The sequence below is a fragment of the Drosophila busckii genome, chromosome 3R (assembly GCF_011750605.1).
Source record: "Drosophila busckii strain San Diego stock center, stock number 13000-0081.31 chromosome 3R, ASM1175060v1, whole genome shotgun sequence".
Taxonomy (NCBI): domain Eukaryota; kingdom Metazoa; phylum Arthropoda; class Insecta; order Diptera; family Drosophilidae; genus Drosophila; species Drosophila busckii.
The window spans coordinates 22,254,951-22,278,519 of record NC_046607.1 but is presented as its reverse complement, the minus strand read 5'-3'; the positions used below and the strand labels follow the sequence as shown (position 1 = coordinate 22,278,519).

General features: G+C 37.6%; 4 protein-coding genes across 6 annotated transcripts; 2 read left to right on the top strand and 2 right to left on the bottom strand.

Moving 5' to 3' along the window:
* The first annotated feature begins 291 nt into the window (after positions 1 to 291).
* On the top strand, positions 292 to 3,438 carry LOC108601541. Its single transcript, XM_033293984.1, has 9 exons — positions 292 to 350; positions 423 to 549; positions 605 to 748; positions 801 to 973; positions 1,023 to 1,229; positions 1,282 to 1,663; positions 1,720 to 1,930; positions 1,984 to 2,421; positions 2,916 to 3,438. Exons 1-9 carry the CDS (start codon positions 315 to 317, stop codon positions 3,382 to 3,384), a joined length of 2,187 nt encoding a protein of 728 aa, XP_033149875.1. The 5' UTR covers positions 292 to 314; the 3' UTR covers positions 3,385 to 3,438.
* A 970-nt stretch (positions 3,439 to 4,408) lies between these two features.
* On the bottom strand, positions 4,409 to 14,441 carry LOC108603079 (RNA-binding protein squid). Of its 3 annotated transcripts, XM_017991567.2 has the most exons (8): positions 14,123 to 14,304; positions 11,191 to 11,231; positions 10,855 to 11,129; positions 10,554 to 10,791; positions 10,361 to 10,486; positions 5,461 to 5,538; positions 4,990 to 5,149; positions 4,409 to 4,933 (listed from the first exon to the last, which is right to left on the bottom strand). In XM_017991567.2, the coding sequence occupies exons 1-7, from the start codon at positions 14,302 to 14,304 to the stop codon at positions 5,079 to 5,081; spliced, it is 1,011 nt and encodes a 336-aa protein (XP_017847056.1). In that variant the 3' UTR covers positions 4,409 to 4,933; positions 4,990 to 5,078. The 3 variants fall into 3 exon arrangements, with proteins under 3 accessions (XP_017847056.1, XP_017847057.1, XP_017847058.1); XM_017991568.2 differs by lacking the exon at positions 5,461 to 5,538; XM_017991569.2 differs by lacking the exons at positions 4,409 to 4,933; positions 4,990 to 5,149; positions 5,461 to 5,538 and adding an exon at positions 7,012 to 7,382 and having other exon boundaries at positions 14,123 to 14,441.
* Positions 14,442 to 14,949: 508 nt separating this feature from the next.
* Positions 14,950 to 19,722, top strand: LOC108604294 (ras GTPase-activating protein-binding protein 1). Its single transcript, XM_017993708.2, has 5 exons — positions 14,950 to 15,227; positions 15,355 to 15,559; positions 16,835 to 18,397; positions 18,458 to 18,708; positions 18,763 to 19,722. Exons 3-5 carry the CDS (start codon positions 16,951 to 16,953, stop codon positions 19,090 to 19,092), a joined length of 2,028 nt encoding a protein of 675 aa, XP_017849197.1. The 5' UTR covers positions 14,950 to 15,227; positions 15,355 to 15,559; positions 16,835 to 16,950; the 3' UTR covers positions 19,093 to 19,722.
* A 1,613-nt stretch (positions 19,723 to 21,335) lies between these two features.
* On the bottom strand, positions 21,336 to 23,055 carry LOC108603986 (ribonucleoprotein RB97D). Its single transcript, XM_017993215.1, has 5 exons — positions 22,890 to 23,055; positions 22,514 to 22,833; positions 22,200 to 22,453; positions 21,511 to 22,146; positions 21,336 to 21,454 (listed from the first exon to the last, which is right to left on the bottom strand). Exons 1-5 carry the CDS (start codon positions 22,938 to 22,940, stop codon positions 21,447 to 21,449), a joined length of 1,269 nt encoding a protein of 422 aa, XP_017848704.1. The 5' UTR covers positions 22,941 to 23,055; the 3' UTR covers positions 21,336 to 21,446.
* Between the last annotated feature and the right edge of the window lie 514 nt (positions 23,056 to 23,569).

The window sequence follows — 23,569 nt, the reverse complement described above, 5'->3', positions numbered from 1 at the left end:
TTTTTTTCTTCTTTCGCTCTCTTTCATGCCAATCGATCTCAATTTTTTAGCTGCAGCTACCTTAATTTATTGAAAATTGAATAAAAACTTGGGGCTGCGACAAACTGCGCTCAGTTGAATAAGCGGCGGTGATTGCATCAAAATTCTTCGCTCAGCTGCGGCGCATACAATGTCAAAATCTAATTCAACTCGTTTACATTTATAACAATTTTTTTGACAACATTATTGTTTGTTACGCTGCTACACACAGAGCAGTCTCATTTTCTCAGTTTTTTAATTATAAATTGCTTATAAATAAAAAAAAACAAGTCAAAATGCATGCAACTAAAATAAAGGAGGGCGATGATCGCGTAAGTAACAATAAACAATAACAATTGTTGCTATGTTAAACAATTACAATTGTTGCTATGTCTGCATTGCAGGAGGATATGGAGCTGAATCAAGTTTGGCGCGCTTGTCGTAAAATTCAAAGCGCTATATTTCGCTATAACTTTGATATATGCGCAGATCTAAAGCAATTTGATCCAGAATGCAGCGGCTTTGTTTCAGGTAAGCAAATCGAAGAAGCGTTAATAGAATATTAGTTATGCCTGCACCTATATAGAATCTATATTCACTGCTGTGCTGGGCAGATATCGCAAAATGGCTGGCATGTCAGAATTTGAGCTGCGCGATGTTTGCGATTATTTTCAAATACGCGATGGCCGCATTGCTTATCGTCAGTTCTGCAAAACTGTTTGCAATGAAAGTAAGTTGAGCTAACTTAACAGACCTAAGCACATATTAACCCTTTTAACAAGATTTGGGCAAAAGCGCTGGCAAAGAAATTTGCTCTGGGCTTGAATGGAACGATCCTTGGCATTTGAATGTTATACCCAAGCCAGAGGAGCGACGCAAACTTTGTCTTATACTCATCAAAATAGCAAAGGAAACTCATTTGCCATTGATGCCTTATTTTCAGGACTATGAACTGGTTAGCTATAGTAACTTATATATGCACATATAATTTTGTGGTTTTATAGATTGCGCAAAATGTGGGCGTGGTTACTGTTTCGCACTTTTCGCGTGTGCTGCATTTTATGAAAATTCCGCTATCTGAATCTGATTTTCTGCTGCTGCTTAAGCGTTATATGAAGGATGGTTATCTAGTTAACTATGTTGCCTTTCTCAAGCATATAGACAATATTATAGACTATCTAAAGCAGCATCATTTGCTGGACAACTCTGGCGTAAGCTTAACTATGCATTCCACTATAGATTTAATAGCCGCTGCCTGCTTAGGATCTTGTTACTAACTTCCCTGGGCGTCTGGTTGACTTGGAACTCTCACAATTGCCGCCAATCAATGGCTGTCAGATTATACAGCCAATTTTCCCTGATGCCTGCAATCATCCCAAGAAGAATCGCGGACAATGCGATGTGGTCTTTTGTGTTCAAAACTATATACACAAGAATCGCGTGCGCAGCTGTGAATTCCTGGAAAAGTTTGATACACTCAATATTGGCAGCATAACAAAGAATCAATTTGAACGCGGTTTATCCAACATGGGTGTGGGCAAGTATTTATCGCAGCGTGAATTCGAGCTGCTGGCTGAACGCTATATGGATCCATTGGATATGACGCGCATACGCTGGCGCAATTTTGTAGATGAGATTGATACGGGTAAGCGTAGAGACACAATTAGCGCTACATAAAATTAATTCATTAGTTGTTTACAGTGTTTACAACAAAGAATCTGGACAAGATGCCGCTGTGTGTGGTGGAGTCGCCGCTGCAGCATATTAAGGAAATGCCTAGACCAGGCACGCTGGACTGGCAAGCAGCGCCGCAGAATTTGCGCGATTTGTGCGAGGAAGCAATGGCTAAAATCAGATTACGTATACGCAATCGTCGACTATATTTGCATCCATTCTTCCGCAACTATGATAAGTAAGTGTTGCACACTCTTCTATGCAAGCTTCACTACTTTGCTGTGTCTACAGGCTCAACAGCGGTCATGTGCGCTGCAATCAAGCGAATCAAATCTTTCGCGTCAATGGCATTTTACTGTCCGAGCAGGAGCTCAACTCAGTGCTGCATCGCTATGGCAATGAGCTGGGCTTCTTCTATACCAAATTTCTGGATGATGTTGATCCAGCTGAGTATGCTATGCCTACTATGGTCACCAAGCAGCAGCTGCAGGAGTGTCCAGAGTTTCCACGCGATGTTAAGCAGCCGGAAATGGCCAGCGAGGAGACTGTAACGCGTATTCTGACCAGCTGCAAGCGACAGGCGCTTACCAAGGGCGTTTCGGTTATAGATTTCCTAGCTGACTACGATCGTCATCGTGAGGGTTTAATACTTGAAGCGGACTTCAAGCGCGCGCTGGACAATTCGATGGTTATGCTAAGCGAGGATGATGCCAATGTTGTTTGCAATGTGTAAGTTTTTATACACTTTGACATTTTTGTATACATGGAAAAAGGGTAACATGAAGTTGTGCAAATGTATGTAACACGGAGAAGGAGGCGTGGCAAACCCCATAAAGTATATATATTCTTGGATGAGCTCGACGCGCTGAGTCGATATAGCCATGTCTGTCTGTACGTCCGTCTGTATGAATGCGTGTTTCTCAGCAACCATAAGAGCTAGAGCTACCAAATGTGGTATATAGGTGCTCCTATATCAAGGACACTACGCTTTTATTTTCCTCCCTCCACCCGCAAATCGAAAAAACATATTAGGCATACAAAAGCTTTAAAAATTGAATAAATTACAAATTGCTAGTCATTCGTTTTCGAGATTGTAACAATTTCAAACGACGGATCAATAATTAGGAGTATTTACATTCAATTTTCTATGTAGACAGTTGTTGGCTCCCAACTTTAATTTGTGCACTTGTTTATAACTGAGCTATCGCTTACCTTTCGCTCAGCTTTCGCGCACAGCAGCGCACGGCCTGCATACGCTATCGCGACTTTTGTCGCGCACTGGATGAAATCTTTATACAGCTGGATTCCAATTTGGGTGACAATATTGTGACTGCTGTGCCGCTGCTGCATTTGCCGAATCTGGACTGTGTCGACTGCTTCCTCAACTTTGATGAGCGCACACTTTGCTCCAAGGCGCTGATGAAGCTGGCACGCCGACCCGATGAAATCTCCAATTTGCGCCAAGTGTTCAAGGACTTTGATAGACAGCTCTGCGGTTCGGTTACACAGAATCAGTTCCTGCGCGCCATTACGCTGCGTGATATGCACCAGATGCTGAGTGGTCGTGAATTCGAATCGATTTGTAAATGCTTTGGCGTCAAGCGTGGCCTCTGCCTGGAGTTCAACTATCGCGAGTTTCTGCAGATACTGGACGTGCTCTTCACCACGGGCCAAATGAAGCGCAACTATTAGCGCCTACAGTTAGTTTATATACAAAATTTCTGTGTGTTTAATGTTTGAATAAAAAATGCTTTTTCATTTATAATTTTTTTTATTTGTTTTTTTGCGTTTTTTGCATGAATCTCTTTATTGATTACCCGACCAAAGTGAATAAAAATTGAAATTCGTATGTGGTATGGGAAATATTCTAGCCAGCATTAACTCTGCCTTGATTTTACAGTTATATATAGTTATACTGCTGGTGGTAAATATTGCCCCGTTTAGAAAATGCTGCTCAGTACTAAATCAAAATTGGTATTTAACATTTCGGACGTAGATATTTTTTAGTTTTTAGTTTAACATTTGTTCAATTTCACTTTTTGCGTTTGTTGTATAATCGCTAGAATTTAATGTGTATAATTATATATTATATTTTAACAAATATTCCTGCAAGTCTTTTTTAAAACTATATATATATATATCTGTTAGTTGAAATTGCCTTCATTAGTTTACTGCACGCAGCTGCGCGCGCTCTCTTTTTTTTTGTTTGTTCTTATTGCTGATCTCTCTCTCATGCTTTTTTTTATTAAAATACATATCAAGTTCTCTGTTTTTATTAATTTATAAGTATGTATAGGTTGTATATATTTTGTAATTATATATGAGCGTTAATACATACACAAATAAGTTGGAAAAAATTTGTTTGTTTTTTATGTTTTGTTTGCATTTGGTGGATTTGTTTGTTTTCTATAGTTTCAAGCGGGTTTGGACGTTGCGTTGCGAGTTACGCAAAGCGCCCGCCGCTTACACTTCCGCTTCCGTTTTCGTTTGCTTGAGAAGAAGGTGACATGACATGACAGTCGTCCGGCACGGCACGGCACGCCCGGCGCTGCCCGGCGTTGTTATTGTTATATGAATAGTTTTACATATGCATTACATAGTACAGTTATTAATTAATTAAGTTTAAACAAATACTTAGGAGCTATAAATGTATATGTGTGTGTGTGTGTGTGTGTTGTTTGCTTTTGCATTCAGCGCTTCTATTACTAGCTGTATGTATATAAGTGTTTGTTTGTTTGTATGCCACACTGCCTGACGCTGACCTCTGACCCTGCTTACAAGTTAAACAATTAACGCGCATAATGTATGAGACTACATTAGTTAAACAAATTTCTAACGCCACACACATAGCTAAGCCAAGTTATAGGTGTGGCGTGTGTGTGTATGTGTGTGTTTTGTATGTTTGCATGTGTGCGCGCGTGTTGTGTGTACATTTTGGTGGGGATTTGTGGCTTATAACAAGCGTGTGGCTATGAAAAATTAGCCACTTGCTGAAAATTACAATTTCTCTAAGCCTAATTTCTATTTATAAATGTGTGTGTGTGTGTTGTGTTTGTATTAAATGATGCGCTCTTTGCTTAGTTAGTTGCCATTGTTATTAATCTGGAATGATGCTACACAACAAATGTGTATGCTGCTGTTTAAATTGCTGCGCCAGAGTTGAGAATTTCCGTCCTGAGCTGAACACTGCCTTAAAAAATGAATGCAAGTATGTGTGTGTGTGTTGGTATTGAAGTATATGCTGCAATATATAAAAATTAGCTTTTGTTTATTTAATCAATTTGTTGGCATACTCACCATAACAAACTAAACTAAGAAAAATTCAAATAGTTTGCGTTTTTATAAGTAAATGTCGGTTGCCACAAATCAACTGCCACGCCTTTCTATTAGTATGGCTGATGTCGCGGCTGTCGGCCGCCTGCACCGCCGCGCTGCTTGCCGCCATTGAAGCCACCACCTGTATTAATAAAAACATTAAAATATTAGCTGCATGCAATTCACTGTTTATATATGCAACAATTAAAGAATGTTGCATATATCGGAGAGCAAACATGCACGACAGTTTGGCTGCTAAATTGTTGTGCAAACGACGCGATGGCTTAGAAAATTTTGACCAAATCTAAGGATAAACAAACTCTATTAACTCAATTTTGTTTCGCAATGCCAGCTGGGATAGATAATTGTTAAGTAAGCAATACACTAAGAGTAGCAATTAAAAAAAACGAAAAATGCATGGAATTTTTTTTAAATGCGGTCACTTTGTAATACCTTTGGGACCGCCGCGCGGACCGCCGCCGTAGCCATTGCCGCCAAAGCCGCCATCATAGCCGCCGCCATAGCCGTAGTCTTTATTATAACATTTGATTTTAAAGTTTAAACACAAAAATTAATACAAGTTGAGAGTACTACAAATAGTTTACGTTAAACATTTACTTTTGCTTGGTTTTGGTCAAAATTTATGCATTGTAGGGGGGGGAGATGGGGGAGATATTTGGGTGGGTGTTTGGGAACGAAGCTGCGACGAGATTGCCGAGGGGAGACAATTCAAAATATACACACCATTTGAGCTAAAAATGAAACACACACACACACAGACAAAATTGTAAAAGATTGCTTTTGGTTTTTGTTTTTTTTTTTTCGTTTCTTTTATTTGCTCATTTCTTGATTTGCGGTTTTTGATTATAAGATTGTTTTGTTTGTTTTGGTTTGCTACTGTAGAAAAGTACAATATGATTTTGTTAAAGTTATTGTTGAGTTGATGTTGTGTTGTTGTTGTTGTAGTTGAAGTTGCTGCTGCTGCGGATTACAGTATAAAATTTATATTTCTCTCTCTGTATGTCTCTCTCTTTGTCTCTAGCGCTCTTGTTTCAATTAATATTCAAGTTGTAAGCAAACACAGACGTAGCGGCTCTCACACATCATCGCAGTTGTTGTTCTTGCTGTTGATGTTGCACTTGATGTTGTTGTTGTTGATGTTGGTGTTGTTGTTGTTGTTGCTCTAACAATGTTGTGATAAATCTTATTAATTCGCTAATGCCTCTGGGTATATAATTGTTATGTTAGTTTGTTGTTGTTGTTCACTCTCTCTCTCGACTTAAAAACATGTTTCACAATTGTACTGCAATTCAATTCTTAATTCATTTCTCATTTCTCTGCTTGCACCACTTTGCATTTTAATTTTACAATTATTACCTCATTTTCCACACAACAATTTCAGCATTTCATTTCATTAAATTTCATTCATTTGAGTTTTGCAAAAAAAATTTTGTTTATATTAGTAGTTGGCCAAAAGTAAATTAATTTTCTTTTTTTGGTTTTTTGTTTAAAATGTGCTGCTCTTGTGTGTGTTTTATTTTTTGAATGTCTCACCTCAGCAAAAATTTATCAAATTTACTTCGTTTTCAAAAATTTGAAGGAGTTTGGGGGGTTTTTTTGGGGTCTTGGGGGGGGCGTGGAAGTTCGTGTGGGACTTGTCGCAAAATTTTAGTGTATAAAAAAACGTCTTGCGAAAAACAAAAACAAATGCAAATAGTCAGCAAATATTTACTTTATATATGGAGTAGTTAATATTGGTATTATTTTATACTTTATAATTGTCGTTTGTAGATTGTTGTTGTTGTTAAAAACAAGAAAACTGTTTATATTATATATAGATATATAGTTGGTATTAAAAGTTACTTCAAAATTGAAAACTTCTTGCTTTAAAATTACTTTAAGTGTATTATTATAATAATTATTTTTTTTTTTTTCGTTTTGTAGTATTTTAATTTAATGCATTTTAACTAAGGAAAAAACATTTATTACGCTAAATTACTTGTAATGTGTATATTTTAAATTTAATAAAAAGGAATTTAAAAAAAAGAAATAGCATTATAGTTAAGCGAATAGATCGTAGTAGCAGTAGTAGCAGTAGTAGTCGTAGTAGGTTGGTGGTTGCTTTTGGTTGTAGGTGGTTAAGGTTTGTGTTGTGTGTCACTGTGTGGAGAGTAGTTCTTGACTTGGCGTGCAGACAGGACGACAACAACCGGACCGGACCATAACGAGAAGAATTGCGGACAAGACAAGTTGCACGGTTGGCTTCGTATTTGCTTGAGTTTGAGTTTGAGTTTTGGTTTCATTTATCATTTATCATAAATCATTTTTGTGAGGCGAAACATCGGAAAATTCGGTATTACAATAGAAAAGTGTATCTATATAAGTAGTATATGTAAATATATAATTAACAAATATATGCTCGATATAAAAACATAATAAAGAAATTAACATGTTATTTATAAAATAAATAGTACACACTTTATGTAAACTGCTGTCTGTTGTTGCTATTGAGGCCCATTGCTGTAGCAATTGATAAATTGCAGCAGCAATGGCTCCCAATTGTTTATATTGTTAGTTTTGTTGTTGGTGAAGAAACATTCTTTGTGTTTTGACAAATTAGAAATAGAAATTATAATTCTTTTGTTGTGTAGGCTGTTGTTTTAATATAAAGTGGGCACAAAAATTATTGCTATGTATACAAAAATTGATTTCACAATTTGCACAATATTATGAATCAGCATTGGTATGTTAAATATATATAAATATAAAATTTGTAGATAGATCTTGTATTATAATCATTTTTTTTTACGTTTTGTGTATTTTTTTTCGTTTGTTATTCAATATCTGGCTAAAAACTTTATGAAACATGCAAGTTTTAAAAAGAAAATTTACTCAAATTTATGCACATGTATGTTTTGTTGTTTGTTTTCATTGTTTGTTTTTGGAGTATATGTATAAATATATATATTTTGTTTTGCAGGCATGTGTTGAAAAAAATTTGTTAAAAAATTAAACGTAATTTGGATATATTTAAACAAATAGATTTACAACATATGTATGCACTTTATGCGGATGCTTGTATGTGTGAGTTGGTTGTGTGTGTGTGTGAATTGAGCTTAAAATGTATTTTTAAAAATTTAAACAATAAGAAAAAATCATATATATTTATATTTATTTGATTAAAATTACTAAAATTGACGAAGTGTGTTTTTATTTATAATTACTTTATGTTTTTCGTTTATAAAGTTTCAATAGTTGTTGTTGTTGTTTGTTGTTCTTGCTGTTGTTGTTGTTACGTTCCTTTGTTCTAATATTCATTCAAAAAATGCCGCGTTGCGCTTTCGTTTCATCGATTGAAATTCAAGTGTACGTCTCTCTCTCTCTATAAATATTTATGCGTTTGCCTGCGTTGGCTTATTTACAAATCTGAATCTGAAGAAATACGAAATTACATTGTACGTTTCTTTTCATTTCACACGCTACGGCGCCCCAGAAACTGAATCAGAAAGGCAAATTAAGCAAATAAAAGAATGGCCATATGTAGAGTTGGGTCTGGAGAGCGCGTTGGAATTTAGAATGAAACGATCACATTCTGGCTCTTTAGGCCCTGGCAACAGTTGTTCTTGTTGTTGTTGTGGTTTTTACAAGGGATTGCGCGCCTTAAAGTAATACTATCAAAAATAGTACCCCCATTTGTAAATGTTATGTAAATACAAATATAACATTTCGTTTCGTGTTTTAACCGTTATATATATAAATATATGTGTATGTATATATAGTATGTATTGACGTGCATACAAAAACATATGCAATGCAAAAACGTTGATCATATTCCGTTGCCGAAATAATATCATAATATATATATATATAGCTACTATATATGTATCTAAAAATATATTTATATACTATATATAGGTGTATCTATCATTTAAATAGAAGTTGCATCAAAAGCTTTGATTACTCGTTGCATTTTGCTTGTTTGTTATGTTTATGTTTCTTTTTTGTTTTTGTTGGTTACGTTTCGTTTGTTTATTTAGCGTTTCGTTTAACAAAACAAAAGGAAAACTATTTAAATAACTATTTTAAGGTTTACGATGGTCATGTTTGGATGCGTTTCTTATGAGAGTGTGTGTGTGTGGTATGTGTGTATGTGTGGGGTGTGGGTATGTGGGTGTTTTCAGTTTGTTCAAACAATAACAGATAAAAGTTAACAATAAAAGGCACAAGTTGCAAGTATGCAAATGGCCAAAACGCTGGCGATTCACACAATTTTCACGTAATTGGCACATGATCGTGGTTTATGTGTTTTAGTTTTCTTTCTTTTTTTCTTGTTTTAAACGGTTGTTGCTGCTTTTGCTGCCTTTGCGTTTGAGGTATTTGTCATCTTTGGAAAGTCGGTTGAAAGCGACCTCTGGCGGCCGCATGTCAACACCGCACTTGTTGTTGTTGTTGTTGTTGTTGTTGTTACATTTGTAGGTCTAGTCCGGTATACATATTTTTTGTTTATTATTTTAACAATAGCTTCGAACGTCATCGCTATAGTTGATTTGTTTTTATTCTTATTTACTTTCAATTCTTAAACAACACAATTATGAATACACACGCTTCGTCAGTTTTATAGATATATATATATTTGTATATATATATTATTTAAATGCTAAACGACTAATAAATCATTATAAATTGTTACGACTTTCAAATGGATTCTCGATTTTAAAAGTTACGCTTTAAAATATATATATAAAAAATCAAATATGCATTTTGAAGACTTTAAAATTAAATGTTATAAAAATAATTGAATTGCGCATTTTTTTGTTATAAAAGGAAAACAATTAATGTTAACATACAATATATATATATTAATATATACAAATATATATGTGCAATTGCAATATTAAAATGAATATAAAATTTATTTTGTAGGCATTAAAATTTTAGTTTTTATCAATTAAAGAAGTTTTCTTGTTTTTAGCGACGTGGTTTTTTGTTTTTGTTTTTCTCTCCGTTTTTGATGTTATATTTCTCATATATTTTTTTCTCTCTCTCTCTCTCTCTAACGGGCAAACAACAATATGTATAAAGGAAGGCATTTCAATGTGCCATTAAAATACCATTTTTTAATTTAGTATTATATTGATTAAAAAATAATTTGTTGCTTTTGTTGTTGTGGTTTTTGTTTGTTTGATTGTTGGTTGTATTGTTTGTTTTTTGTTTTGTTTTGTTTGATTGCATTTAGAGCTAGTTTAAAACTGCTGATAATTGTTGCTATTGTTCTTGTTTTGATGATAATTACTTGACGTTGTGTTATTATAATAATTGTTATGAGCATTATTATGTTGTTTGTTGTATTTACCATAACCATAGTCATATCCATTATAGTAACCGCCGGTATAGTAATCGGTGAAGCCGCCGGAGCCATAATTGCCATAACCGCCATAGCCCGAATATGAGCCCTGGCCGTCCCATTGCTGGGAGTAACCTGCATACGCATAAAAAATTCCAATTACAATTTGTTTTTCCAATAGTTTATGAAATTGATTACTAACCACCACGGCCGTATCCACCGCGACCACCACGCATGCCACCACGAGGACCACCTCGCATGGCCATCATTTGATTCTCAGGCTTTGGCGTTGCGCGCTTCACATCGACCTCCTTGCCAGAGATTTTCTGTTTGGGTGTCTTCAGCAAGTCCGTAACCACCTGCTCTGAATCGAATGTAATGAAGCAGAATCCCTTGCGGTGTGACTTTTGCTTGTCGAATGGCATCTCCACCTCAACAATCTACAAAACAGAACAGAGGGATTAATCAGCTATAAAAGATTGGGAGCAAGCAGTTCAACTTACATTGCCAAATTGACTGAAGTAGGTTTTGATTTCCTCATCGCTGATCTCTGTCGTCAGACCGCCCACAAAGATTTTGCCATGACGCGCCTTAGCTTTCTTAGGATCAACCTTCTTGCTGTTAATAATGTGCTCTTCAGCGGCGCTCACTTGATCGATTGCCTCCGTGTTGGTGAACACAATGAAGGCAAAGCCTCGAGAGCGTCCAGTTTGTGGATCTGTTTTCACATTAATGCTCTCGATCTCGCCGAATTTGCCGAAATGATCACGCAGCTCCTCTGCAAAAATTCATTAGATTAGCATAAATTTAATTTAAATATTTCGTTGCTCTTTACTTACTCTCGGTAGTTTCCCAACTGAGACCGCCAACAAATAGTTTTCTGCGAAAATGATGATGTGTATTAGTTAATTGGCATAAATAGTTTATATTTAGTTCAATGAATACTGAATTGCGCTACAGAGTAAACTAGAGTTTCGTTTATTGTCGGGTATATAGAGCGTAATATATTTAAATTGGGACGGGGCAAGGAATTATATTCTTTTAGTTTTATTCTTTATATTGCAGACATTTTGGTTTTGCTTTATGCCCACACGTTTTGGCGCTTCGACAAAAAAGTTACTTTAAATTTAACTTTACATTTGATTTTCTTTTTTTTTTTTTTTGCTGCAAATAGATTAAACACGGAGCAGGAATACAATGAACGAAAAAAAAACTCACCAAATTCAAATTCAAAATAATTATTGAACTCTACTTGTATATATATAGTATATTTATTGTAAAGTACTTTACTGAGAGAGCTTTCAAACAAGATTCGAGTTTCGAAAATGTGCATCGAAAATAAACTGAGCGAAAGAATATGGCGTGAAAAGTTGAGTTACAAACGAGCGAAAAATACGTAAATCCATTACATGTATGCAAAGAGTGAATTTGAAATTTGAATACAACATTAATTCCGTTTTTGTTTACATTTAAAATTTAAATTTATTTCTAGATATGAGAAAAAATTTAAAGATGGTTTATTTTATGCTGATTTGAAATTTGTAATATGTTCTTTATTAATAGTTTAAAAAAATGTGACACACTTAAAATATTTTTTTTTTATTTTTTTTGCTTTCGTACGTTACTTGTTAAGTTTAAAATAACACTGCGGGTATATATATTTCAATTTTGGAACAATCTCGTCACGGCGGCGGAATTTAGCGTTTGGAAAAGCTAGGCGGCAATTTTTTAGATTTATTGGACTCATTTTCTTTTGCAAATCTGTTTTTGGAGGGTTCATAATGTGGTTATTATTATCTGTTATCGAATTCATTACGTTACAATCATAATCATCAGCTGCGCTTTTTGAAGTAGGCAAAAACAAACAAAAAATGCGAGTCTTCTCTTTCTCTTTAATTTTTTGTAAACCATACTTTTCATATATAGATATATATATATATATATTGTTTGTGAGATATATTAAGAATCCAATTAAGCTCGAGATATTTGTTGATAATTTTGTGTGTACAAAGTTTTATTTGTTTATTTTGGTTAGATAAATACCATCATCAACATCGCTGGCCAGATTCCATTGCACAGGCTGCTTCCTTTGGAGAAAATATCCTTTGGACCTCGGCTGCTTGAGAATAGCTTTTTTCTTGGCTTATAACTTCTCTCAAGACCTGCCGGAGAGGAACAAGATTAGTTCGCTCAACACTCAACAGGATAAGCAATTGAAACTGTTTTGATTCTATTTATATTTTTTGTTTGGTTTTATATTTAGAACAAACATATCCATCCACACAAGGCTGCGTTTCCATAGAAATTGTGATCGTCTCTGGTTTAAATTTGCTTGACTACCACTTAAAATTAACTTAAATATTAAATGTGTCAATTAAATAATACATACATACGTATGAGAACAATTGTCTAAAGCCAAACGACTTGTTAAAGCATTCGCGCTGCCGAGCTGCTGCATCGTATATTAAAAAGATACTTATACTAAGCTAACAATAAAGATACATTTTATGATTTTCGCTATAAATTTATCAAATCTAACGGCATGCGGCGTGGTGACGCTTTCTTGAGTAAAACAATTGAAGAATACTATATGCGACGCCTAAAAAATAATAAAAAACATTTTTGCTACCTCGGCAACACTGTGCCGGCATGACGATTGCAAAAACTCGGCAAGTTGAGAGTACCAGCGAAGAAGCCGGCAAAGCAAGCAGAAACTGAATAAATATTTAGCAACGAATAAAAAGAATTACTCTCGCGCTCTCACACACACACACACACATACGCACACGCAGCCATTCAAGCAAGAGTACTCAGAGAGTGAGAGAAGCAGAAAAGCCGCCATTTTGGTAAAGAACTGGAGAGGCGAAAGCAGCGAACTAACGCAAAATATCAACGAATGACTGTCAAAAGAAAAAATGCACAAATAAAAAAAACAAGAACTATAATTCATACAAATACAAACAAAAAACCTTTACAGGTGAAAGGGAAGCAAGCAGCAGCAGCAACAGCAACTGCTGCTGCGAAGCCAACGTGGGGTTTGAGAGTGGAACTCAGTCGAATTCTTTGCATATAAAAGTTAATCAACACAATTGCGCTGATGTGAGTGTGCATGTCTGTGTGTGTGTGTGTGGGTAAACATAACCTCACAGATGTAGGGAAATGTGCTTGGGATTGGGACTGCCTTTGTTGCGACTGGAATTTTTTTGTGATTTTGCTTCAATTGCAAATAACACACAAACACACACTCATTAATATGCATACACACATACATTTGTATATACAAGCATACATGTGTGTATATATGTATGTGCATACATTCTACAATGAGAGCGCTTATATGGCGTGTGCATGTATAACAATATAACGAAAAGCTGAATAGAGAATAAATAAATGTATTACACATTAGCTCAAATTCTGAAAATGTAGACAAGACAACCGAAAAATTTTCCAACAGCTTCTATTATTATAATTATGCCATTTAGTTTCTCGCGCCATTGAGCGAAGTACAGTTGCACACAGACACGCGCGCAAATACTGAAGGGGTCAGGCGTCAGCAGCGCTTACTGACTCCCGCTCCCGGCCCGCAACCGCTCTGAACACCATTTTTTTTTCTTTACACTCAGCAACGACGTTAGCTTTGCTTTTACGTAACAACAGAGTAGGTGGTAATCAAAATATATATGTATGAATGGCAATAATATTTAGGCACATGATATATTAATCGTCTGGGTCGTTTTTAGAACCACAAAACAAGATTTTAACTTAAAATACCTGTCGTCATCACGCTGGTTACTAGCACCCGAAGCAGAGCCTGAATTTTCAGAGCTGCCATTTGCAGCGCCGGCTGCGGCCGCCGCATCACCATTTTCACTGCTCTCCACCACATCGTTGGTTGTAACGTCCTTGGTGAAGTCCTCGCCGTTCATTTCACTGTCGATCTGCTTGTCAGCCATTTTGTATGGTTGTGTGTGTTTCTTTTTTAATTAAAGCCTAATTAAATAGCACTATTTTTGCGATTTTAGCAATTTTTTTCGTTAACACACTCGCAAAACTCGCGCGTACGCTGACCGACCGGAAAATGACGAATCCAAAAACAGCGTGTGTATTTAGTAAAAGCGATGCCACCCTGTTTACTGAAACTAGTGTGACCACTTGTGAAAAACTTGTATTTTCGCAGTTGGCGGGAAATCTGGCTATTTAAAAGAAGATAGGAATATTGTTTTCAATCCATTTTGAAAGCCTCTTGCATTAGTATTTATCCGTATCTTTTATTGCTATCTTAGTGGCAATACTGGAGATGCGAATAACATGCCAATTTTGTAATATTTTCTTTTTGAATTGATATATGAACTGAGTTTATTTTATAGAATTTACTTGAAGCCTGCTGTAAATGTTTAATGAGACATTTATTAAGATACTTTGTTTATAAGCGATGTAAATAAAAGAAAGAAATTGTTCAGCCCTGCTCACTGAGTTGCCAGACAAGCAACAATATACCAGATAGTATTTGTCGATAAATAATGCAAGCCCATACAAACGGTCACACTACTGCCGCCATCATACAAGCGCACTAACACAAACACAAAACTACCGAGAATAAAACAGGCATAAAGAGGAACGAATAAACGTTGGTTCCCTTTCACGATTCAACACTTGTTCAATTTCATTGCGTTTGCGATTCTTTTCTACATAAATTAAACAAAACCAACGCATTCAAACTCAATAAGTTAACAACTGTAATCGTGATCATCATAAATAACAAATAACTAATGTGAGAAAAGAATTGCCAAAACTGTAGTTTCCGAAGAAAAAAATTTGCAACAAAGCAGACTGGGAAGAAAAAGCAAAAGCGGCTCCAAACCAACTAGCTTTGCATGTGAGTGTAAGTCTGTGCGCCCCTTTGTGTGTGTGTGTGTGTGAGTGTGCGTGCGTGATGTCCGTGAATATTAGTATTGAATTGTAACCTTAACTGATTTTTTACAATACTTGCGTATGTATTTCAGAATCTCATACATTTTTGGTCTGAAACTTACAAACATCCAAGAGCCAGCAATCACAAAAGGTGGTGGTGCGACGACGACGACGAGTACTGAGCAGCCAACACAAGTGCAAAATATTGTGAATACAAACTCAACATTGAGGAGCTGATAAATAAAACACATAAGCAATATTATTGTGCCCAGGCTGACAGAACAGCCAATTGCAAAGGTGAGTACCAATAGCCGGCCACATGCTGGACCGCTTTGAAAGTATGAAGAAAAAAAAAAAGCCGAAAATAGAAAATGAAAACGAAAAGAAAGAAGAAAAAAAGTTGGGGTGGCAAATGAAAGATGTTGCTCTGTTTTTTACGCCGGTACATGTGTATATTTTGTCGCTTTAGCGGCCTTTTCGTCAAACGTTTGTGTGTTTGCTAGATTCATAACCTAAAAAAAAATTACGCTCGCATTTGTTTTTGTAAGTTTGTTTAAATAATGCTCTTCTTTTAGCGTTGCTTTGTTCTGTCACATACACATGCGGTCTAACCACACACACACACACGCATAAATATTGCGCGCAATTTGTATTTGATATTGTTTGGTAAAATGCATGTTTGTATTGTTGTTAGTCATTTCAATTATGCATTAACCATTATCAGTTGGCTAGCAGAGTTAGCGGCTTTCTTTGTTGTGAAATCAGCAAAAGTTTAAACGCTAGAGCCGCCAGCAGAGTTCAATGAAACAATAAAGCTACCTGAGCTGAGCTCTCAACCCACACACATGCTCTCTTTCTCTCCTTTGGTCACACAACCTTGAAGCTTATAAAAAACATAACCTTAAAAAAACACAAATAAACAACTTTACATGAAGCTGGAGTTCAGACAGAGTACATATACATAAGTATATTGGCCTTTGCCTTTTGCAGCTGCTGCGTTTATTTTGCTCGCTCTCATGTATTCTATTGAGATGAGGTCATTTACTCTGCAAATGGCAAATTTGTTCTTAGAGTAAATAGATATGTGGGTATATAAGAGAAGTTCAGGCACGTGCGAAAACAAAGCATTCGTCCCAGTTCCCCTCGCTTGCCGCTGAATTGTAGCAAGGGGTGGACTACAGCTGCATACATATGTACATTGAGTTTCCCCTTTATGTACATACATATGTATGAAGTTTTTTTTTTGTTTTCCTGTTTGTGTGTGTGTGTCCCGAATGAAAGTGGGTCAAACTTCTACTGCATTGCACACACACACATGCATATATGCATTGTAGGAATATTTTTTGTCAACTCTGCGACAAACTGTAATGTATTTAACTGCTATATACCGGTCTGAATTGTTACTGTCCATATACACACACACACACGCATGCATATGTATGTGTTAACTGATTTAAAATGCACATAGCAAGCGTTGCTGTTAAACTTACAACTGCCAAACTTAAACAAATAAAAACAAGTGTTTAAAAAATTAATATATTCTGTAATAACAAATATATTTTTGTTTTACAGACCATCCCAATTCATAAAAATAACTCATCTCGGCAGCAACAGCAAATTCTCAATCTCACATTCTTATCACTGTTTGGGTTGGACCAAAGCATTGTTAAACGCTCGCAACTCTAGCAATGGTCATGGATGCGACTCAATCGCAACAGCCTTCGCCGCAGTCGGTGGGACGTGAGTTTGTGCGTCAGTATTATACGCTGCTGAATAAGGCGCCTAGTCACTTGCATCGCTTCTACAACAACAACTCCTCGTTTATTCACGGTGAATCGACACTGGTTGTGGGTCAGCGTGAGATACACAATCGCATACAGCAGCTGAAGTTCAACGATTGCCATGCGAAGATTAGTCAGGTAGATGCGCAGGCTACGCTCGGCAATGGCGTCGTGGTGCAGGTAACCGGTGAGCTCTCCAACGATGGCCAGCCCATGCGCCGCTTCACCCAAACCTTTGTGCTGGCTGCTCAGTCGCCCAAGAAGTACTATGTGCACAACGATATCTTTCGCTATCAGGATCTGTATATTGAGGACGAGCAGGATGGCGAGTCGCGCTCCGAGAACGATGATGAGCACGATGTGCAGGTGCAAGTGGTTGATCAGGCCGTCCAGGTGGTTGGCGATGCCGCTGGCGCTACACAGCCGCCGCAGCAGCAGCAGGTAGTGGTGCCTCAGCCGGTTGTCTCTGTGGCTGCGGGTGCTGCGCCGGCGCCACAGCCCATTTTCTATACTGTGCCAGCGGGCGCTGCCACTGGACGTCCCGTCGCGGTGCTGCCAGCAGCTCCACAGGCTGCAGCGTTGCCTTTGCCCGCGCAGTTCGCCAACCCGCCGCCACTTCAAAATGGTGTTGTCTCGCACGATGAGCTGCCACAACAGCAGGTGCCACCACCGCAGGCCTTGGTGCAGGCCAATGTGTCGCCTCTGGTGCAGCAGCAGTCAAGTGGACCCGCAGCTGTTATGCCCTCCAACGTTGGCATTGTGCAGCCAGTGCCTGTGCAGGCAACTGCTAACTTCCAGCACTCGTCGCATGGTGCGCCACCACCGCAGCTGCTGCAACATCAGCAGCAGCCGCAGAGTCTGCCGCAGCAGCAGCCCTTGGAGCCCGAGGAGCCGTTGAACAACGAGCCAGCAATTGGCCACAACAACAGGCAAAAGGCTCCGACTCCTGTGGATGACTTCAAGACGATTCATGAGCAGCAGCAGCAGGAGAAGTACGAGGCCGCCAAGCAGCAACACAATGAGCCTAAGACTTATGCTAATCTATTTAAGTCATCCTCATCGTCGCCCAGTGTCTTCGTCAATGCAGCGCTGCAGCAGCAGCAACAGTTGCAACAACAGCAGCAGCAGCAGCAGCAACAACAACAGCAGCAGCAGCAGCAAACGCCGCATAATGTAAACAACTACAACAACAATTCAAATTCAACTGGCGGCGGCGGCAATACGGTTAGCTACTCATCCACAGCTTCCAGCTCTTACAACAACAATAATAATAACAACAATGGCAACTCTAATAACTCGCGCCTGGATAACGGTGGTCCACTGCCGCAGCGCAACAATTCCATTAGAAACAAGGGTTAGTAGTTTATAGTTTATATATATAACAAATATTTTTCAACCGCTTGACTCTACGCAGACTTTGAGCAACGTCGTCCTAGCAATGCACAACAGTTCAACGATAATCAGCAGCTGTTCCTGGGCAATATACCACATCATGCCTCCGAGGATGAGCTGCGTCAGATCTTCTCGCGCTTCGGCAATGTTGTGGAGCTGCGCATTCTCTCCAAGATACCCAGCAAAGTGATGCCAGGCATGCGCAGTCCACTGAACTACGGATTTATAACCTACGATGATGCCGAGGGCGTGCAAAAGTGTCTGCAGAATTGCGTAAGTATTGAGAGTTATATATAAAGTGATGTTATAACAATTATATTGTTGCAGCCACTGTACTTCCCTGAGAATGCGCCCGATGCGCAGAAACTGAATGTGGAGGAGAAGAAGCCACGCATGCGCAACGACATGCCACCACGTCAGCCCATTGGTGGCAATAATATGAACAACATGGGACGCAATAATATGCGCGCTGGCGGTGGCAACAACAATGGACCACGCATGGGCGGCAATGGTGGCAGCAGCTTTGGCCAACGCAACGACAATCGCAGCGGCGGCGGTGGCAATCAGTCTAACGGACCGCTGCGCGGTGCCGGCAATGGACAGAGCGGTGGTGGTGGTGCTGGCGGCGGCGGTGGCGTCAGCTATGGACGTCGTTAAAGCCGTCGACAACCAAACAGAGCAGCAATAACAATAACAACAAGAGCAAACCCAACGTCATCAATTTCTTCCATATTGCAATTATCAAAAGCTCATACACACATACACACTCATAATTCATACACACACACACACACACATGCAAGCAAAGACGCCGAAGAAATGAAATGTACACTTAAACAGCAGCGCAGCAACGTTTTAATTATTTTTAATATTGAAACGTTGGCAACATTAATTGGACGACAGCCTGCTGCAACAAAATATTTTTTTTGGATAACCCTTAAGTTAGGCTCGCTTATGTGCAGTCCTTTTTTTCTATATAGCCAGCTCGTGCCAAAAAAAATTTTAACAAAATTCTTTGTACATTTTCCTTGTAATTCGAATTGAGTTAAGTTGCAGCAAGTTGTCTATAACACACACACCCACATATACACACGCCCATGTCTATTATAAGTCTCAAACATGCAGCCCACCATCCATCGTAATACACATGCACACACACACACACATACACGCAACGCAAACACACTCACACAGTGTAACAGATGTTAGTGTAAATGTAAACTTTAATTTCAACTGTCGTTTAAATTAATAATTTTCAAAATTTTAACTATAAGTTAACAAGAAAAAAATGCTATAAAAATGAAATTCTTATGTTTTTGTTTGTTTTAATTTATTTACATACAAATCTACTTAAGCACTAAATAAATAATATTAAACTAAAACGAAATCATGCAAGTCAAAGTATAAAAACAAACTTAGCTAAACACTAAAAAGAAAAACAAGTTTAAAGTAAATTATAGAAAGCAAGAAAAAATCAATAAAAAAAGCAAAACAAAGACTTAAAAAAATCTAAAAAAAATACGAATGAAGTTTGCATCAGATATTAAGAACTCCAAAGCAGTCGAAATCTTTTCTATCCACAAGTTACGCTTCTCCAGTTTCCATTTGCCATTCGCAGAGTTTTGTGCATTTGCCTAACTAGTCTATAAATAAAAAGGCCACACCAAGGCGAGTAATTAGCATGATTTGGTGTTAATACATTTAGTACGTTTTTTATAAAATTCAATTAATAAACAAATAATCTTTCACCAAACACCAATATATAACAAAAAAGAATGAAAACATGTGTATGTGACAACTCATAAAATGTAAGCTTAACTTTTAGACTTGTAACTGAAAATAGTTTTCCAGCATATATTAAATTGTAAATGCCAAGTGTTTTCCTTTTGTTTAAACTTGTTTTTTAGTGAATTAACCATTTAGTTTTGCTTCGAACATATCATTTGTTTAATTGTCCAGCGCTCCGAGAGGCGCTCAAACAAAATCGTTTTTGTTTCTCAATTATTATTTATAGCGCGTATATATCTTTTTAACCTAAGCAAGCTGTACTTAACACTGTTTATTAGAGTCTCTATAAGTAAATTTTAGTACATTTTTAACCAAAAAACAAAAATGTTAGTGTTCAATCTCGGCTCAAGAACAGTGTTAGTTATGCTTCCAAGATATTGAAAATAATTATATGAAATAAATTAAATATATATTTAACAATACACAAAAGCAGTAATGTTTATGCTCATTTCTAAGTAAGCAAAACTATAAACGTTTATGAGAAAGAATCCAAAATAAAACATTTTATTTTTATGTATACAAAAACAGAGTTATATATGATGGTAACTTTAAAAGTTTATGTGGGCGCATCAATCATTAAAAAAAAACACGAATGTTTGGAGTTTAATAAGATATATGTGTGTACCCTGACAACGTCTTCGTTAATATAAACAGAAATCTTGGTTGCAACGCTGTCGACTGATAGCTGAACTATATAGTACTATAATTATTAAAACAAAATATAATAAGTAAACTCTATTACCAAAACTTTTCAAATACTTCCACAAGCAAGCAATACACACGTTCAGGGTACAAAACAAAAAAAAAAGTTTAAAATAAATAATTAAAAACGTTTTGCTTTGAATTAGTAAACAAACAAAATAGCATTTAAACGAAATTGAGGCGCACAATGAGGCAAACAAATTAGTTTGTGTATCAAAAATCAATACAGTTTAATTAAGAAACACATACTTACAATTCACTGGTGCGTTTTATAGCTTATTCGGGCATAAGACATTACACATACCTACAAAAAAAAAAAAAACAAAAAACTAACTAAGCTAACAAACGTATTGTTATACGTACGTAAAAGAATTAATTATAATATTATGTTTAAAAAATAAAGCGAAGCAAGGAGTTTAACATTTTAAGTGCTTTTATTTTATTTATGAATTGGAACAGCTTTCGTTGCCAAAGACAATGTGTGTAAGTATTAATTAGTTAGTAGCACAGTGTGTTGTGTATTAAATGCCTGCAATAAAAACGTTTAAAATTAGTTAATTTAAAAGTTAAGCTTAGTAAACTTACCATAGGCAGGTGTGAGTGCATTTTCTTTGTTGTGATTGTTCTGTGTAGGATTGAAATTGTATTTGCCAGATGGCTTAAAGATCTTGTAGTCCTTGGCCAGCCATTTCTTTTCAATAGCCAGCGCATCCGACTCCAGATTAATGCCATCGCTAGCTACAGCAGCAGCCTGCTCCTCAGCCTGCACCGACTTGTAGTCGTTCTTGGGACGCTCAGTGCTCAGCACTGGACTCTGATTAAGCTTTCTGCCCGACTTGGGTGGCCACAAGTTGTTGCTGCCTGCAGCAGCATTTCGTGCCCAATCCGGCAGTATATAAGGCGGCTTTACATAGGGCCAGCCATTAGCATGTGCTGCATACGGCGGCTGCACATAAGGCGTGCTAACTGGCTGAGCAGCTGTTGGCGCCACATACGAAGCCCAGCCGTTGAAGAAAGCCGATGGCGGCAGCGACGTTTGCGCCTGATACGGATTATAGCTGGGATTGTACACCAGCGTATCCATAGTAGTCAACTGTGGCGGAGCATAGCCCGCAAAGGCAGCGCCACCAACAGGCAAACGCACACGCTTGCTAGCATCGATGATCTGAGTGGATTTCTTAACCTCCACGGTTAGAAAATTAATCAAGTGCTTGCTTTGAGCTGCAAAAATATAAAACTTAATAATATTCTTTGGAAATTTATAGTTTATATACCCAAAGCACGCGCAGCGCCCGAAGCTTCCTCAAACTCCAGAAAGCCAAAGCCGCGCTTGCGTCCAGTTTCCTTATCCAGCAGCACCTTAACGCTGCTAACATTGCCAAACTTGGAGAAATACTCTCGCAGTGCGCTCTCATCATGACAGTCCTTAAGGCCGCCTAGAAATATCTTGGTAGTCTTCACATTGCTCAGATGCCCAATGGCGCGATTGAACTCATGACGCGGAAATGCGCGCTTAGTGTCCACAGTTCTGCAATTAATAAGTGATTAGCAAAGAGCACAGTAAATTAAAAAACCTGGGCCAACTTACTTGCCATCAATGACATGCGGACGTGCACGCTGCACATTCTCCACAGCGCCAGGCTCCACATAGGTAACAAATCCAAAGCCGCGTGAGCGATTCGAAATCGGATCGCGCATGACCACAGCATCGGCCACTTCGCCAAATTGACTGAAGAACTGACGCATTGTTATCGTTGTAGTTATCACAGATAAACCACCAACGAAAATCTTGCGCAAATGCTCATTCTTCTCCTCCAGGCTGGCCGACATGGACGAGTCTGCGGGACAGACGTCGACCACCTCTGCAGCTGGGATTGTGCCATTGGGGCGAACAAAACTCTTGCGCTTCTATATCGTGCAAAAAAAAAATAGTGCTAGACCTAGTCTTAACTGCAGTCACTTACCTCTTGATAAAAAGGCGCTGTTGCTACCGAGTTATTCAACATTTTTGGCATGAAAATTAATTCGAAAGACAATTGTGAAAAAACGCACAGCAGCTAAAATTGCTTACTAATGGAACGACAATCGTCAGAGACGGAAAAGTATTAAATGTCAAACAAGAGTTTCCAAAGCAGTCCTTAGCTTATGGTGGGGGGTAACTCTAATGTCTACTAGCCTAGGGCTTTACAAAAATAACAGTACCGATAGACACTTTTCAATACCGATTACAGTTTTGAAAAAAGAACAAGCATTATTTTGTAGTTTAATTCAATTCAAGTTTTATTCAATGTTAGAAGCAATTGTTACTTAAAACTAATATGCATTTTGTTAGTTTACCCAAAACTTACCTTGGTACTGAAACAAACGCTCGCTCTTGTATTCACAGCCGTGTGTTAGCCAATCAGTATCCAAAGGTTACCTCGAGAGCTACCTAGAGAACCAGCGTCCAGCACTCCAGCCAGTCTTGCAAAGAAATACGTTGTGTATTAGTAAGCTGTATCCATGTCGTAAAGCGTTATAAACTTTACGCGTTATATTTTAACTATACAAGCTTCTTTATTTATTTAGGAACGTTTCTCTTCACTCATCTATCTTGGCTGAAATTTTTCTAAATTTTCTTTAGCTGTTGTGGGAGAAATTTTAG